We start from the raw sequence: 17518 nt of genomic DNA on the forward strand, positions 1-17518 counted from the left end.
GATTTCGTCCACTCATCCCGATTCGTCTCAATAATGGAAATAGGTTGGGAGAATTGTAAGTTGATCCTACTTTTTTTTGGGCGAAAAGCTGGAGTTACTTGAAGTTTTCAAGTAGGAGTACCGACCAGCCAGAAAGTAACCACCGAGCTTTCATGCGAAAGTTAGTGGAGACTCGGACTCAGGTCGGCACAATGAACCAAGTCTCGCTAGGTAGACATACAGTTTTCTTTTGTCGGATACTGGGGAGATTACATTCAAGGGCGGGCGGCAACACGCAATTGTACAGGTTCAAGTGCACGCTCGTTTCCTTGGTCTCGACTCCAAACAAAACAAACCCACGCTTGCAGCTGGCGTGCGTACGTTCCAATCATGTTAGACGATCTGGGGGATTAGTTTAAGCAATTACACTATGTTCATCATATGCTAATGCGTCCCGGCAGTTGTTTCGGTTGACGTGCACGCATGACCACCGCCGGCTCCACGATCATGCCACACCGGGGCAGACCATACGCAATGGGCCCAGAGGGTGTTAAGTTGTCTTGAGCAAGAAATGCAAACGTGATGACCACGATGTTGGGAATTAGCGTGCGATTAAGTTGATGTACGTACTGACCACCATGTTAATCATTGCTACTACACCGGCCAGGTCATATGCAATGGCCTAGAGGACTCAAGTTGCTTTGAAAAAGAAGACAAACGTGATGACCATAATGTTGGGAATTAGTGTGCAATTAAGTTGATCTACTACTGTATACCTGCAAGAAAAAGTTGATAGGCATAAGAACACACTTCCCGCAAAACAAACAAACAAACAAACAACAACAACAACAACAACACATGAGCATCATATTTTTGAAGACTCACGGGAGCAAACTGCATTGAGAGCCCCTTCGGGAAACCACTGTGAGTTTGTAGGTTTGTTAGGAGGCCCCTTTTCACTTTTCTCTCCATTTTTTTCCTTGGTCCTCTGACCGCCACACAATTTTTGTTATCACCATGTTCTCCCTGCTATGAATCAATGAAATAGCCAGCAATTGCTGGACAGTTCAAAAAAAATATTTTTTCCGGTGGAGAACCCCAATAATAGCATCAGAATCACAAAAAAAAAGCTAAACAACTCCCCTTTCTTTTGTGCATAGTTCATGACTCTAGCTTGCAACCTTTGTGGTGATGTACTCTTGCACATGTTCAGACCATTTAAGACCACATAAGGAGAATATTCACGATACGCTGTCATGTATAGAACAAAGGACTCTACTATAAATATGACGTCGGATTTTTTAGCATGTCAAATCGAACATGTTCATGGCAAATTATGTTCTTTGATGATGGTAAGTTTACTTGACGAGCATGACAAATCCGCCTTAGTTTAGTTTTTTCTTCAGATAATTGCCGTGCTTGTAAACTAAAATTTTCATCATCATCATGTACTCAAGGATGTAACTCTGTTGATATTTGAATAAAGTGCCAACTGGCTTCCCTTCAAAAAAAAAAATGTCATCATCATGCCAATATAAATTGTCGCAAAAGTTAGATTTGCCATGCCTAAAAATTAGCGTTTTGTAAAACAACAGAAAAAAAAGGAGAAGTCCAACTATAGACACACGATAAGCCTAAAGTGTATCTCTTCCCATCTAAACCTTTCTTTTGTCCTTTTTTTTCAATTTCCGGAAGCTCTTTATATTAACCCATTTGCTTTTTGATAAGCTGGCCGGGTTTTGACGTACTAAACCCACGTAACTTTTCCCAACTCAATTTTGATAGGCGAAGAATGATCAAACGGAAATGGGGCATTCTGATCGCGTCATTTGCGTGTGAGGAGAAGGAGCGATCCTAGAATTTGGAGCCGGCGCACCACCGCACAGGGCATGTGAAGTGCGGCGCGGCGCGGCGGTCTCGATTATTTTTCCACCGGCCACGACCACCGCACCATATCGCGCCACCGCCGCGCACCGGAAAACGTTGCTCGGAATGCGGCCGCCACCTCCCCTTTCCGCGGTGATGCGGTGTCAGCTGGTGGCGACGAGAGAAGCCCGAACGAACCACTGGAGCTCAAGTCCAGTTCTAAACGGGTATACGTGTCACGACCTAGCATAGTCCACGACGATCATCGCCATCCCTCCCGCAGGTTCTCCTCTGCTGTCGACTGAGCTACGTACCAGATACACGTCGGCGCACACGCGGGCTCCAATCATTCCATTTCGTGCCGACCAGGTAGCACGCGAGTATTCTCATCCACCCGTATACATTTTTTGGAGGCCTATTTATAGCCCATCCCTTCTAATCTTAGCACTGCATTCCATCTGCATCCATCACTCTTATCTGAAACTTCCTGCTGTTGTTTCTTCCTCCGTTTCCCTCTACTCGGTCTGTATATTCAGTAAAGAGCGCAGTGTACGTGCCAAGAAGAATTATATATGGCGATCCTCAAGAGTTGTTCCGTCGACAGCGACGCGAGTGCCAGGGGCTTTGCTCCGGAAGAGATCGACCTGGGCGACGACGTGCTCGCGGAGATCATCCTGCGCCTGCCCCTGGACTCCGTCGCGCGCTCCAGGTGCGTCTCCAAGAACTGGTGCGCCGCCATCGCCGACGGCTATGTCCGCCGCCGGCTCCCCCTGCACATGTCCATGATCTGCTTCCCCGACGACGACGGCGACGCGCTTGGCGGCGGCGGCGGCAGCAGGCCCGTGTACGCGTGCGCGGGCGAGGGCCGCCGGCTCGAGGCCCGGGACCTCGGCTTCTTCCCGCTGCACGACAGCGTCATCTTCTGCGACGGGTGCAACGGCCTGCTCCTCTGCCGCGCCCCCGGCTCGCCGGAGTTCTATGTCGTGAGCCCGGTCACCAGGAGATGGGCGGCGCTCCCGAGGCCGGCCAAGGAGCCGCGGCTCTCCGTGCTGGCGTTCGACCCGCTCGTCGGGCAGCACTACCACGTGATCAACTTCACCGGGTGGCGCGACCGCGGCGCGGCGGTGGAGGTGTTCTCGTCGGAGACGCGGGCGTGGGCCGCGCACGACGTGGAGTTCGGCGGCGTCCCGGCGGGCTCCCTCTCCGGCTCGGTGCACTGCCACGGCGGCGCTGTGTACTTCCTCGCCTCCGACCCGGACTGCGTCGTCCGCATGGACCTCGCCGCCGGGCTCGCGTGCACGGTCATCGACCTCCCCGAGCCGGCGGACGGCGACGGCCGCGTCGCGCACTCCGGCGGCCGGCTGCACTACCTCTGCAGCCACAGCGGGCTACTCAAAGTCTGGTCGCTTGAGGACGACCGCCCGCGCCAGCGGTGGCGCCTGAAGCACGCCGTGAGAGTCAGCGACGTCGTGGACGGCGGCGAGGTGAGGTTCCTGGCGATGCACCCGGAGAACCAGGCGGTGGTGTACATATGGTCGCCGTGGAAGGTCGTCGAGTACGACCTGGGCAAGCGAGAGATCACCGGCGCGGCGTGGGAGTTCGGCAAGGGCGCGAGGAACCGTGTCGTCAAGACGTGGCTTGTCCCGTCCTCGTGCTACCTTTCGGATTGCTTTGCGGACGATGGTCCGTTACCGGCGCGCTGAATTGATCAGGGGACAGGGGTGGGTATGGAGCGGTGAGGTCTGAACCGTGCGCCTAACCCATCGAACCGAAATGGAATGAATCGCTCCGTGGGTCAATGTACACTGGACCCAGCGCTCCGATGGTTAACGTGGCTCCATCCATTTTCTCCCTCTTTTTCTTATTTGTAAATATAAATTTTACTTCATTGTAAATATATTTTATATTAGATAGAACATTTTTTTATAACAGTACAATCGAAGTCATTCCAATACACACTCCTTTATAAACGCACGCACACATAGTATGGCCACCTTCGAGCCGGCAGCATCTTAACATTTAGTCATTACAGGCGCAGTTGATTGAAACATCTTCTCACACTAAACAAATGTTGCTGGAAGTCTCCTCACAATTAACAAATATCATCGGAAGTGCATGAGATAAATTTATGAATAATGCGAGCACAATATTAAGTACAATTTTAACACTCTTTTATAATCACGAGGACATACTAACTTTGACGGCAAAGCCTATGGATTCGTCTCTCCTTTGCATATTGCTTCGGCTGTAGGCAACACAAAAGAGTCTCAGTGCCTTTGCTCAGGCTAGATGTTCATGTTATGGTTTTTTGTCCTTGCATAGTAGCTTATGTTAGGGTTGTTCTCGTAAATGTTACAGTTTTTTGTCCTTGCATAGAAGCTTATGTTAGGATTGTTGTTGTCCTCGAAAGTGTGACGTTTGAGTGAATGATGATGTTTTTTTCCGGGTTTCAACCGTTATCCTTACCCATTGTTCATTCTATCTTTTTTGAGGAGTTTTGAGCTTATTTTGTTTTATCTGTTGGGAAGCTTCGAGCTCAAGACACAGGTAGAAAGGAAAAATTAGCAAAGTTGGACAAGGAATGGGTACAACAACGGGCTAATACTCCCTCGGGTTGATGCAATGTATTTCAATGTTTTCACCGGCTCTAGTCAACTGGAAATGCAAAATTACTGATTATCATAGGGACATCAACCAAAATGACTGCTGGATTTAATAGGAGGATCGGTAGTTAGTTGTCTTTATTGGTTGGTTTTCTTTCTCCTCTGTATGCTCGTGAAAATTGTCTAAAACTACTTGCTAACAAGACGAATTTCTTCCTTCAGGCTATGCTGCTCATATAAATCAGCATCAATAACTTCTATTATATTTCTACCTCTCATTGAAATGGTAGGTTTTCTTTCCTTCCGCTTCCATCAATAAATATAGCATGAAGAAAGGCTCGAATGGTGTGATTCCTCGGTCACCTGATCCTTCTCGAGTTCATTCATCCAGATATAGTCAACAGAGCTTAGATTCTTGTAGTCTCCCTTATTGTGCGAGATGATAACATCTGATGTCAATTGTTTCAGATTTATTCAAGGGTTTAACGACAACGACTGCGGCCCAATCTTCTCTAATTAGGTATCAGAAAAAAAATCATATCTAACCAGTCTATAACTTGAACCAGTTTTGCGCATTGTTTAGGCATTATATCCCTCATACGAAGTCTGCTTCGGCTCCACGGCCACTCAAATCGAAGCTGTCGTGAGTTGTATCTAAGAATCCAACAACATTGACTCTCCAAATTGGCCTTTAAGTGGGGCATTTTGCTTTCTAAAGTTCCATAACACCGCTCGCCACATTTTTTCAGATCACATACCAAATTTATTGACCTCTCAATCCAATATTGTTGTAGCCTGAGAGGTACATTTTCCCGTCATTTTTTTCATTCTTTATGTTAATAAATACGCTGAATTTTGTCAACGGAAAGTTCAAACATGGCAAATCGAATATTTTTCATGGCAATTTATGTTGGTGGATGATGGCAAATTTAATTTTCAAGCATGGCAATTTCCTGGCAAAAAAAATAAAATAAACTGAAGCAAATTTGCCATGCTCGTCAACTAAACTTGTCATCTTCGGCAAACATAATTTGCCATGAAAAATGTTCGATTTTCCATGCCTAAAAATCTGATGTTTCCTGAATATCCATGTCCTTTTGTCAATACAAAGTGCCTAGGTCCTACAAACCGATGGGCATCCTTTTGGTTATCTCCATCAAAAGCGACACTCAATGCAATGATAAGTACTGCCTCCGTTCACTGTTATAAGATGTTCTAACTTTTTTCTTTCTAAATCGGATATATATAGACTCATTTCAGTCCGTATATAGTACATATGAAAATATCCAAAGCATATTATAATAGTGAGTGGAAGTAAGCTTCAGGAGCCTTTTGTTACATTTCTGATTTCTCTGTACAAGAGTGTCAGCTTGTGCAATTGTCATGCTTCTCAAGTAGTAACACAAAGGGATCTTGCTACATGGTCAACTGATTTCTCAACAAACAAAAATGTTGGGAATGCAGTTTCAAAATAGCAATTCTAGTTTTAAAAACATGGAAGGAGTGAGGTGTATGGAGATAGATGCTAGTCAGTTTTGCCAAAAAAAATTGTGTGCCTGTGGGCCCAAGCCCAGTCTACAAGGAGGAGGTTGGCTATTTTTGGGGGCAAAGAATCTTGTCCAGTCAGACACTTGGATAAGAAGGTCAACTTTGTTTTTGCACAACCAAAAAGAGACTAGTGAATTAGTACTCCGTTATTCTGCGTCGAAATTGATCATGGCTAAAATCATTAGCGTCTTGGGACCGTTGCTACGTCAGGCCACTGGAAAAAATGAAAAAAAACTACTCTGACTAAAAATAAACCTTGTACATTGGTAGCATTCCTGTCTTGATAATATTCTCAGCCAAACATATTGGGAAGAGGTCTCGCAGCCATGAAGGCGTCAACCATCTGCACAAGCAGGAAATCGTTAAATAGACAAGTAATATATGTTCGATGCATATTGCTGAGATGAGCATTTCGTTAAGAAACTATAGCCATGCTGTCAGCCGTGCTTGCATATACATGCTGTCAGCCGTGTGAGCACAGTGGATACGAAATATCTTTTTTGTCGCAAAGATACTAAATATTATTGCGCCATACTCATTGTGTACTTCAGAATGTACAGAAGTGTGCAAGATGACAGATCTGATGAATTGCATTACCTCCTCGGTCACTTGAGCTCTAGCTCTCTCATGTCTTTTAACCAGCTCAGATAGAACGTCACCAAGAAGATTCTTCACTTTACCAGTTAGCAGGCTTCCATCCCCGTAACCCTGACGTTGAGATTCAGAACATACATTTAGTTGAGGAAAATAGGTAGAGGAAACGTATCCAATAAACTGATCCCATATGTGTAGCATAACTTGAAATATTACCTTCTTTATCTGCTCAAGATCATCGTCGTCTTCAAGGAAGAAGTTCAGGTACTTAATCGGGACATCCACCTAAACACCACAATTATAATTCACTGATTGGTTTTGTCTTGCTCAAGGAACCCAGTACACAACAAGAATATTGCAGGAACAAAACAAGAATAAGACGAGGTGCGAATGATGCTTTGTCACGATGACGTTCCTTTCAATTGTAGGCCAGCACATGTAAGATCACTAGCAGGTATAGTATTCCCTCCGTAAATAAATATAAGACGTTTTAACTCTTTTCTGATTCAGGTGTATATAGACGCATTTTAGTGTATTCTTCATTCATTTCAGTCCGTATGTAATCCATATTGAAATATCTAAAATGCCTGATACCCCCTCCGTTCCAAAGTAAGTTCCGTCGTTTTAGTTCAAATTTGGACTTATTTGAACTAAAACCACGACACTTATTTTGGAACGGAGTGAGTATTTGTTTACGGAGGGAGTACCAAATAAATCGTATGCACATCGCTTCCCAACTGCAGATTCTGTAGGACTGAAAGCTTTTCTCGATATATACTCAAACTATTTATTTAGTTTAAGTTTTGCATCTCAAGCAATACATCTCAGAAAGTGGAGTACAATACAGGCAATCGGAGAAGCAAAAAAGGCTTGCTATCTGCACTAGTTTGTTGTCCAATAAAGAGTGCTCAAGAGCAGGACAAGGGCTTACCTCAAGGTTAGCTCCAAGCTCTCTTTGGAGTTCCGCTGAGTCTTGGCCACCTGAGAAAGCATATTTGTTCACCTGGAAAACGAATAACAATAATGATAAGCCTGTGAAATAATAGAACAATCCCACAGTCCACAGTTTCATCTTTGGCTCAAGCTAGCAACCATTTCACACAAAAAAAGGACTAGCTCAAGATTTGTAATTGTCGGCAAATATTTCTCAGGTCAAAGTTATGCTCACAACAAACCTTCTTCAATATTTCTTCTTCATTATCTCTCACATATATCGCAGAATTTGGATCACTAGCTGACATTTTCGTGCTCTCCCCCTGTAAAATAGAAATAAGCAACTGGTAAAGTAGTGTCTTAAAAATTCATCGCATCCAAGATATCCTCCGTTTAAAATTGTAGAATGTTATGGTTTCAATCTAAATCAAACTTCTTTATGTTTGACCAAGTTTATAGGATTTTTTTTACCAAAAACAGTAGGGAAAACCCCTACTGTGAGTCTTTTTCATTTATAATTAGCAATGGTAATGTACAATGGTCTGTAACATAACAGCATGTTACAAGTTCATAGGAAATGTATCAGCATTTACAATACCAAATAAATATACTATGAAAATCTATTTCATGGCAGATTTAGTGAAATTTTGGTGCGGTAGATGGTGCTATATTTTTTTATAAATTTGGTCAAACTTAAAGAAGTTTGACTCAGGAGGGAATCCAACCCGCAACTCCAAGGTTATGAGTCTTATAAGCATGTTATAATTTGGAACTGAGGGAGTATGAAGTAAAAAGAAATGCTGAACAAAAGACATGTTTCATGGACTCCATAAATAGAAGTCAAAAGTCTTGTACATGTTCAAAAAGGCCAATTTGAGAAAATAGCAAGTTCAACAACTAACTAGTACCAGTTAAACTGGCTTTGTATTTATCATAATAATACAAGCTTGTGGACAGTTTGATAATCGCGATCTTACAGTATGTGCATCATGAGATTTGTTTGTTTCCAGGGAACCCTCAGGCCAACGTCAACACCACAACACTGATGTGTAGACAGGTTCAGGCCCCCTGATTGGGTAATAGCCTACGTCCTGTGCGTATCGATTATATGATGAACAAGTGTACAACAATGACTCTAGGCGGACTGGGAAGCAACCCAACAAATTCTAGGGTTTATGTGGGGTATTGAGGCGGTGGAAATGATTTTTATGCGGGGCCCTCTCCACCCTTTATGTAGGGGTATTGAGGCGGTGAAAACCCTTCTACATCCGGTTTCTACCTTGCCTTGCAAGCTACTCCCTCTGGTCCCGAAAACAAGGCATCCAATTTTTCCCATCTTTCTCCAAAAGGAAAGCGTATCTCCAATCAGGAGTTGAGCTGGGGGTGTGAATATTCATATGACTGGTGCGCTCTGGTTTGTGTTGGTCTACGTGCAACCACATGCACGCCCTCTTTTTGAAAACGGAGGGAGTAGCTTAGGGATAAGCCTGCCCTGTTTATATCTTGGATATCAGCATGTGATTTCTAGTACCCGTGACTTACCCAAACTAAATCAGATTACCCGTGTGGGCCCTAAGGCATAATATACACAGGCACAGACATGCACAAGGTATTAAAAAAATTCCTTATTTGACACTATCTTAAAATCTGCTTCCTTATTTGACACTGTAAAAAAAAATTCTTCCCTATTTGACACAAATTCTAAATTTTATTCCTTATATGACATTTCCGTTCATTTTGAGCCTAAATGACACCTGAAAGACTCTTTTGCCCCTCATGTGGTATGTGTGTGGGGGGCAATATCGCACACACGCAGCACCAGTGCGAGTGCAGGAGCACACACGCAGCAACACATACACATGCACCAACACACACGCAACAACACGCACGCGCACGTGCACACACACGTAGCAACACACATGCACGCGCACACACGCAACAACACACACATACACACACACGCAGCAGCACACACGCAGGCAACACATAGGCACACAACAGCACACACACACGCGCGCGCACGTACACACGCAGTAGCAAACACACACGCAGCGACACACATGCACACACACATGTGCGCGTGCACCCACACACGCAACAGCACACACGCGCGCACACACATATCGCATGAGGGGCAAAATCGTCTTTTCATGTGTCATTTAGGCTCAAAATGAATGGAAGTATTGTATAGGGAATAAAATTTAGGACTAGTGTCAAATAGGGAAGAAAAACTTTTCCGATGTCAAATAAGAAATCAGATTTTAAGACAGTGTCAAATAAGAAATTTTCTTTAAGGTATTTTGGTACAGCCATACCGTGGGTGTAATTATCCCTCGGTAAAAGCTATTGCATTTATCTCATAAAGAAAGGTTAGTTACATTTGTTAGTCTTGGTTAACATATGCATAAATATGGGATGCACTTGTAACTTCACAATTAGGAATTCTAGGAACAAGCTTGAATACTTCCAATTGAAACATTTCATGTGTAAGATATCACTTTGCCCTCCAGACCCCGTCGCCCTCCCCTCCTGCCCGTGCTCTGCCTCCCGGCCACCAGGAGCTCGAGACGCCGCCGCCCCTCGCCGGATCCTGCAGCCCCGCGCCGTCCTCTCCTCTGCTCCTTCTCTGTCCTCCCGTGCAAGCTGCTGTGGCGCCGCATCCCCACAAGTGCAGCTGCGCATCTCCTTTGCGCCAACGCCACGGCCTCGCCGGCCGGCCATCGGAGTTGCCGCCCCGACCACCTCCGCGATCTCCGACCTCCCCTTCCTCTGCTCCTCTTGATTCCCTCACGCCCGAGCCGCATGGGAGACGAGCACCCCGCAACAGCGCACGACCCTGCGTTCGTCTCCTCGGCCGGACGACCACCTCGCCGGCGACCAGGCGCCACTCCACATCCGGGATGCCCCTGCTCCCTTCTCCTCCTCGCCGCTGCTCTGCTCCGCATCGGCCAAGTTTCGTTGCCTGCTCGCCGCCATCGCCCTAGCAGGAGCTCTGCTTCCCTTGCTCCACGCCAAGGCCGACGCCGGCCCCACTTCGTCTTGCTGCTGGTCTGCCATCGACCTCCTATTGCTGCATGCATGCACATGTGGCGCTCGTTGGACCGAACGCCTCCGGCCCTAAGCCGACAAGTACCCCGGAGCCCACTTCGACGCCATGTACCTCGACCGCCGCTGGCTTCGGTGACCCGCCAAGGCTGGTTACAACCCATGTACCACTACTATCGCCAAGACCGAACCTGAAGGACCAAGGATGTGCCAAGTACCTCGTCGATACGTGTACGACTACATTCACCGAAGACCACGAGTACAACGACTTCCACAATGCGTCGTGTATGACTACCGTCGCTTGGGTTCGATAAGGCGCCGAGTACCACTACGTTTGCCATGTACATCTACACCAAGACCGGTTCGACAAGTACCCCGAGAACGTCTGTACCTCTACCGTCACCGTGGGTCCGGCAAAACCAAGTGTACAACTACCGTCGCCCCGAGGACGTTGGATTCGTCAAGTACCTCTCTAAAAACGAACATGTACCATTACTTCCACTTCCGTCGTCGAGGACCGATAGTACCACTACTTCCCACGACCGTCCCGAGAACGTCTACTTCCATCTACATCCCATCAAACCCGAACCATCCCGAAGGCACGCTTCGGAGGTATAACCCCGAGACGACCGCCCGTGAATGAATGCATGTGTTGTATGAGATGCATGTTTGGATGTTGTATCCTCCCGTGAACGTTAGTTGTTTCCCTCGCTTGGCACCATCGTCGACCCGTGGGAACCCGGTATCCGGGATCACCCCATCATCCTTGCATGGCACGCTCCCGTCGCTTTTTCTTTTGCACCGACATCTCGATGAGTTGTCGGATCATCGGAATGTTGCCGTGCATCATTTCCGTTGTCGTTGCCGTGGCACCCTTTCTTTCCGCCGTGGTGACAAAATGCTCCACATCTTATAACTTGCCAACATCTTCATAAAATTGCATAAAACTTGCACATGTCATCCGCATCATGATAATAACATTTAAAATGTTTAAACTGCCGTTTGCTTAAATTGCTAAATGCATATGGGGATTTACCGGAATTGTTGTTTGATGTTTCCGGCCCCATTTAAATTGCTTAGATAGTGTAGTTTAATTGTGCTTCACCTCTTGCCATGCTTAACAACATTTAATATTGTTGGATACATAACCGAGAGCGAACTAAATAAAAGGATGTGGTGTTTTGTCAATATGCATCTCGTTGCATATTGAGCTCCACTTAAATTGTAGTTTTGTTTGTGCACTTTGCCATGCCATGCATAGTTAAACCGGACATGCATCATCCTTGGTTGTGCATCATGCCATGTTTATGCTTGTGTGTTTACCATATTGTTTGCTTCTTTCTGGGTTGCTTCTCTCGTTAGCTTCGGCTTCGTTCCGGAGTTGTGAGAATTTGTTCGACTACGTCCGTTTGTCTTCTTCATGGACTCGTTCTTCTTCCTTGCGGGATTTCAGGCAAGATGACCATACCCTTGAAATCACTTCTATCTTTGCTTGCTAGTTGTTCGCTCTATCGCTATGTCGCGCTACCTACCACTTGTTATATCATGCCTCCCATATTGACATGTCAAGCCTCTAACCCACCTTCCTAGCAAACCGTTGTTTGGCTATGTTACCGCTTTTGCTCAGCCCCTCTTATAGCGTTGATAGTTGCAGGTGAAGCTGAAGTTTGTTTCATGTTTGGAACATGGATATGTTGGGATATCACATTATCTCTTATTTTAATTAATGCATCTATATACTTGGTAAAGGGTGGAAGGCTCGGCCTTATGCCTGGTGTTTTGTTCCACTCTTGCCGCCCTAGTTTCCGTCATACCGGTGTTATGTTCCTTGATTTTGCATTCCTTGCGTGGTTGGGTGTTATGGGAACCCCTTAACAGTTCGCTTTGAATAAAACTCCTCCAGCAAGGCCCAACCTTGGTTTTACCATTTGCCTAACAACCTATCACCTTCCCTTGGGTTCTGCAGACCCGACGGTCATCTTTATTTTAACCCCCCCGGGCCAGTGCTTCTCTAAGTGTTGGTCCGAACCGAGCCGCCTGCGGGGCCACCTCGGGGAAACTCGAGGGCTGGTTTTACTCATAGCCTGTCTCATCCGATGTTGCCCTGAGAACGAGATACGTGCGACTCCTATCGGGATAGTCGGCACATCGGGCGGCTTTGCTGGTCTTGTTTTACCATTGTCAAAATGTCTTGTAACCGGGATTCCGAGACTGATCGGGTCTTTCCGGGAGAAGGAATATCCTTCGTTGACCGTGAGAGTTTGTGACGGGCTAAGTTGGGACACTCCTGCAGGGTATAAACTTTCGAGAGCCGTTCCCGCAGTTATGTGGCAGATGGGAATTTGTTAATATTCGGATGTAGAGAACTTGACACTTGACTTAATTAAAATGCACCAACCGCGTGTGTAGCCGTGATGGTCTCTTTTCGGCGGAGTCTGGGAAGTGAACACGGTCTTGTGTTATGCTTGAACGTAAGTAGTTTCAGGATCACTTCTAGCTTCTCGACCGTTGCGTTGCTTCACTTCTCGCTCTTATTTGCGTATGTTAGCCACCATATATGCTTAGTGCTTGTTGCAGCTCCACCTCATTACCTTACCCTACCCATAAGCTTAAATAGTCTTGATCTCGCGGGTGTGAGATTGCCGAGTCTTCGTGACTCATAGATACTTTCAAACAGTTGCATGTGCCGATGATACCAGTGCAGGTGACGCAACCGAGCTCAAGTGGGAGCTCGATGAAGATCTTGATCGTTTTTATGCGTCTTTTCCGGTTGATCAGTAGTGGAGCCCAGTTGGGACGATCAGGGATCTAGCATTTGGGGTTGTCTTCTTTTATTTTGGTTCCGTGGTCGGATCTTTATTGTATTCTGAATGATGTATGTTTAACTTGTTATTTGTGTGAAGTGGCGATTGTAAGCCAACTCTTTATCCCTTTCTTATTCAGTACATGGGATTGTGTGAAGATTACCCCTCTTGCGACAAAACCACCATGCGGTTATGCCTCTAAGTCGCGCCTCAACACGTGGGAGATATAGCCGCATCGTGGGTGTAACAAGTTGGTATCCTAACTGGCTGGCATTGTATGGATAATCCAATACCATCAAAGATCTCCATTGTGCATCCATGCATAAACTCATGTCTCATCGCCACTAGCTAAATACCCATGCATTGCTACGGAAGTTAAATGCGCAAGCATTTGCTACAGAAGTTCTTTTTTATTGCATGAGTTGTTTAAACGCTTGTGTCATAGTAATCTCTAGCTTTGTGCAAATAAAAATATATTTCAAAATATATATCAATGGATCAACTAATAAAAATATTATGATACATTTATCTACTACATACTCCCTCCGTTCCAAAATTCTTGTCTTAGATTTGTCTAAATACGGATGTATCTTCTAAATACGGATGTATTGATACATCCGTATTTAGACAAATCTAAGACAAAAATTTTGGGACGGAGGGAGTAGAATGCATGATAATTATGGTAATTGAATTTTTGCAATTTAAGAGGTTATCTCTAAGGGTGAATGGACTGCCACCAACTTAGACTTTTATAAGAGTAAAGACAAAGATTTTCAAACTTCTGTGCAGTGAAGATATTAATTTCTGGATTCATATTCCTGAGAAAAATAAATGTACCTGAAGAGCAGGGAAAAATCTGGATTCAGTCAGTGATGGCTTTTGACAACCAATTCTAGGGGCAACGTCACGGGTCATCCTGAAATAAGGATCTTGGCAGAATAGAAAATGAATCGATTGACAAACAGATGCTTGTTAAAAAAATATAAACATCTACCAACAGATCAGCATCTATGACAAAATTATTCAGACATGCTTTTGGCCCAGATCTTTTGGCAGCTTATGGCATAAGCCATACCTTTCCCAGTTTATTTCAGAAACCGCCCCCATACTATGCATTGAGGCTTCTAAACCAGTTAACCAAATAAGCTGGGAAGGAGGTAGCTTATTTTAGAAGCCGCCAACAGAACTGAGCCTCCATGATATTTGCATAGGAATAAAGACATCCATATTTTTTTTTGCGGGGTAAAGACATCCATATTGATAGGATATAAAACCAATCATGTTAGACAAGATGATTATACAAAAAGTTATGTTTATACCTGGTCTACTGCACATGGGATCAGGCAACGTAGTTGTTCCATGCCAGAGAAGAGATGGGGAAATGAAGAAGGGAATGACGGAACTGCTTGCACAGGAGGAAAGCTAATCTTTCCTATGTGATCCTCTTGACTGAATCCAAATATTCCTACAACCTGTCATTCAAGAGTAAACTATATTGGTGAAAGATAATGCTTGAAGGGAAGCGACTCGATTTTGGAATGTACTCCCTCCGTCACATAATATAAGATCTTATTACATCCAATATATGAGTATATTGGATGTAATAATATCTTATATTATGGGACAGAGGGAGTAAACATTCTCCTTTTCAACTGAAGAGGCCTCACCTTATTATATGTCACACATCTAGCAACTTTAACCATGTTTTCATAAAAGGCACTGCAAGGAAAGGAAAGAAGACTTAATTTGTCATCTAGTAAGCAAAGCTGTGACGAACAGCATACACTTCACTTGCTTAGCGGCAGAGTTATCTGAACAGAAACAAGATGTGCCACAAGGTCTTTTGCATCAGAGTTATCTAATCAGAACTACAATTAAAATGAGTAACCTTACCCTCCAACAAAATTAAAATCAGAGAAAACGAAAGTCTTTTCAACATCAAAACCACATGCTATGATGTCTTTTGCATTTTCACGTGCAAGCCTTTTGCTTTCGTTAACAGTCAAATTCTTCCACAGGAACTTCTCATCATCAGTGAGCTGTATTACCAGTGGCACCTTAAAAGCATCCTGCAAATATCTGAACAAAAAACTTGATGGTTAATCAACATTGTCCATGGTTACTTACAAAATAAAAAATGGGAGTCAGGACCCCAATGCAAGAATTAAATGGCCATTTAGTTAGTATAGATGCTACATAAAGGCTAGGGAGTATAGTATGCATTTTGGGCTGTATTGTATTTATGGTCTACTTAAACATGAAAGATAAATGGTAAGCATCCTCATCGTGCGACCTAGCATTTTTTTTCAAATAAGGTAATTGATGGTTACTCAACTTCCGTTCTCGTGCAAATACGGTCACAAAATGCGTATGCGGGCATATCCGCTGCCGCGTGGCAGGTTACACGTGCATGGCCCACTGTCGGTGACTATTGGTGGTGAAGGCGCTAGGTGTGATATCATTTTTGCAGAAAAGAAGTGCTAGATGTGACGTCATTTTTGCGAAAAAGATCCAAAAAAAATCATGACGTGAGCTATCGAGCCAGCAACCAAATTCAGTCTTGTCACATGTGCTAACAACCCACACAAGGCGTCCTTGCCTTTCTAGTAACTAGTTGATGCCCCGCGCGTTGCTGCGGGAATTTGTTGTGGACTTCTAAGTAACTTGAACAAAAAAAATAAGTTAACAATTCGAATTAATAATATGAGATTTCATATAGGTAATGATGAGCAACAATATGATAGCTTTCATATAGAGGCAATGATTAAAATTATTAGTGGTATAATTATATATTGTATTGATTGCATGAACCATATCTCAGCATAATCTATTTCACGTTGTTTGGAGGAGTGTCTTCTTCGACCAATAGGTAGTAGAGAAGAGTAATATAATGCAGGCGGGATATAAAATTTATTCACTCTGGTATATATTTGATTTTGTACTGCTGAAGGCACATAGAAGTATATGAGATTGTTCCTCAATTACAATAGAATTTTTCTTCCACTCAGTTACATTAGAACTGATCTCCCACAGAAACAATTGGTAAGGACATGTGATAGATGACATAGAGCAAGGTAAGTAAACTGAGAAAGGTAATCAATAAATTATATAATGACCGGACCAAATGTAATAGACCAAGCAACCATATAGCAGGAACCAATGAAAGTAGCTACCTGACATATTGAGACGGGGGACACACGGCAAAGAAAACAAACAGAGCGATCCAAATGCAACCATCCAGCCAAAGACCATTGATATTGAGATACACCCATTGGCACCTGCACATCATAACAAAAAGGAAGCTAGCATGCACATGCACAGAAGGAATATGAGGGCATGTACAATGGTTCTATCTTAGCAATGCCATGTAGGATAGATGATGAGGTGGAGGAAAGAGAACTCATAAGAATAGACTTGTCTTCTCTTATTTAAGAGAAGACAAGAGGTGATCTCTTAGCACAATATGTCTCACCACAATTTTAGGAATTACTAGTTATTGAAGATAAGGCTAAGATATGACCCATTGTAGACAAAAAATTTTGCCATCTCTAAATCACATGCAAGATTTAAAATAAGACTATCTTATCAACCATTGTACATGCCCTGAAGCAATCAAGAGCAGCGAAGAACACGACTTTGGTCCTCGCATGCGGCAACAGCACCATCCGGCTTCAAAGAACGGCTCTCTGTCAGGCTGGCCCAGCCGGCTACACCGCTACTCACAGCGGATGTGGCACCCAGCCCGCGCGGCAAAGGCCCTCGGCCACGACGCCGCTCATCCCGGCACAGCAACATTGTGTGGCGTCGTCAGCAGCACGCGTCGTTGTCGACGCAGGACGGCGCGTGGCGAAGCCCTTCGGCTTGACCTGTTGCTGCTCCCACGGCGAGCCTGGCCATGGAGGCGGCTAGCATGGCTGCACCCAACGCTACGTCTCCCGACCGGCCGTCCGTGACGACGCCCTCCGGCGTGCACGCGCGTTGGCTGCCCAGGCTACACTTCTTAAAGGGAGATGAACTGCATCCGTTACCCATGCATGAGGAGGGAGAAGAAAATCCATCCGTTTCTATTGCAATACAAAAGTGGGATTTGATGGGCATTGAAGAAGGAAACGGAAGCCATGGTGATTGCAGAGAAGTAGGAAGCAC

At 44.7% G+C, this 17518-nt stretch overlaps 2 protein-coding genes across 2 annotated transcripts; one reads left to right on the plus strand and one right to left on the minus strand.

Annotated features, from left to right (window-relative positions):
* Positions 1-2133: 2133 nt before the first annotated feature.
* Positions 2134-3696, plus strand: LOC123150229 (putative F-box protein At3g10240). Its single transcript, XM_044570064.1, has one exon. It carries the CDS (start codon positions 2418-2420, stop codon positions 3546-3548), a length of 1131 nt encoding a protein of 376 aa, XP_044425999.1. The 5' UTR covers positions 2134-2417; the 3' UTR covers positions 3549-3696.
* Positions 3697-6288: 2592 nt separating this feature from the next.
* Positions 6289-17151, minus strand: LOC123153289 (tryptophan--tRNA ligase, cytoplasmic-like). The gene is made up of 10 exons (XM_044572481.1): positions 17096-17151; positions 15266-15463; positions 15040-15091; positions 14696-14844; positions 14210-14306; positions 7766-7846; positions 7522-7593; positions 6807-6875; positions 6594-6704; positions 6289-6339 (listed from the first exon to the last, which is right to left on the minus strand). The coding sequence occupies exons 1-10, from the start codon at positions 17149-17151 to the stop codon at positions 6289-6291; spliced, it is 936 nt and encodes a 311-aa protein (XP_044428416.1).
* Positions 17152-17518: the final 367 nt, after the last annotated feature.

Source organism: Triticum aestivum, chromosome 7A (genome assembly GCF_018294505.1).
Source record: "Triticum aestivum cultivar Chinese Spring chromosome 7A, IWGSC CS RefSeq v2.1, whole genome shotgun sequence".
Lineage (NCBI taxonomy): Eukaryota > Viridiplantae > Streptophyta > Magnoliopsida > Poales > Poaceae > Triticum > Triticum aestivum.

Coding starts and splice junctions, on each gene's coding strand:
- LOC123153289 (XM_044572481.1), bottom strand. CDS start 17,151: ATGAGCGGCGTCGTGGCCGAGGGCCTTTGCCGCGCGGGCTGGGTGCCA. Junction 15,464..17,095: donor GGCTGGGTGCCACATCCGCT/GTGAGTAGCGGT, acceptor TTAACCATCAAG/TTTTTTGTTCAGATATTTGC. Junction 15,092..15,265: donor GATTTTAATTTTGTTGGAGG/GTAAGGTTACTC, acceptor CTTTCCTTGCAG/TGCCTTTTATGAAAACATGG.
- LOC123150229 (XM_044570064.1), top strand. CDS start 2,418: ATGGCGATCCTCAAGAGTTGTTCCGTCGACAGCGACGCGAGTGCCAGG.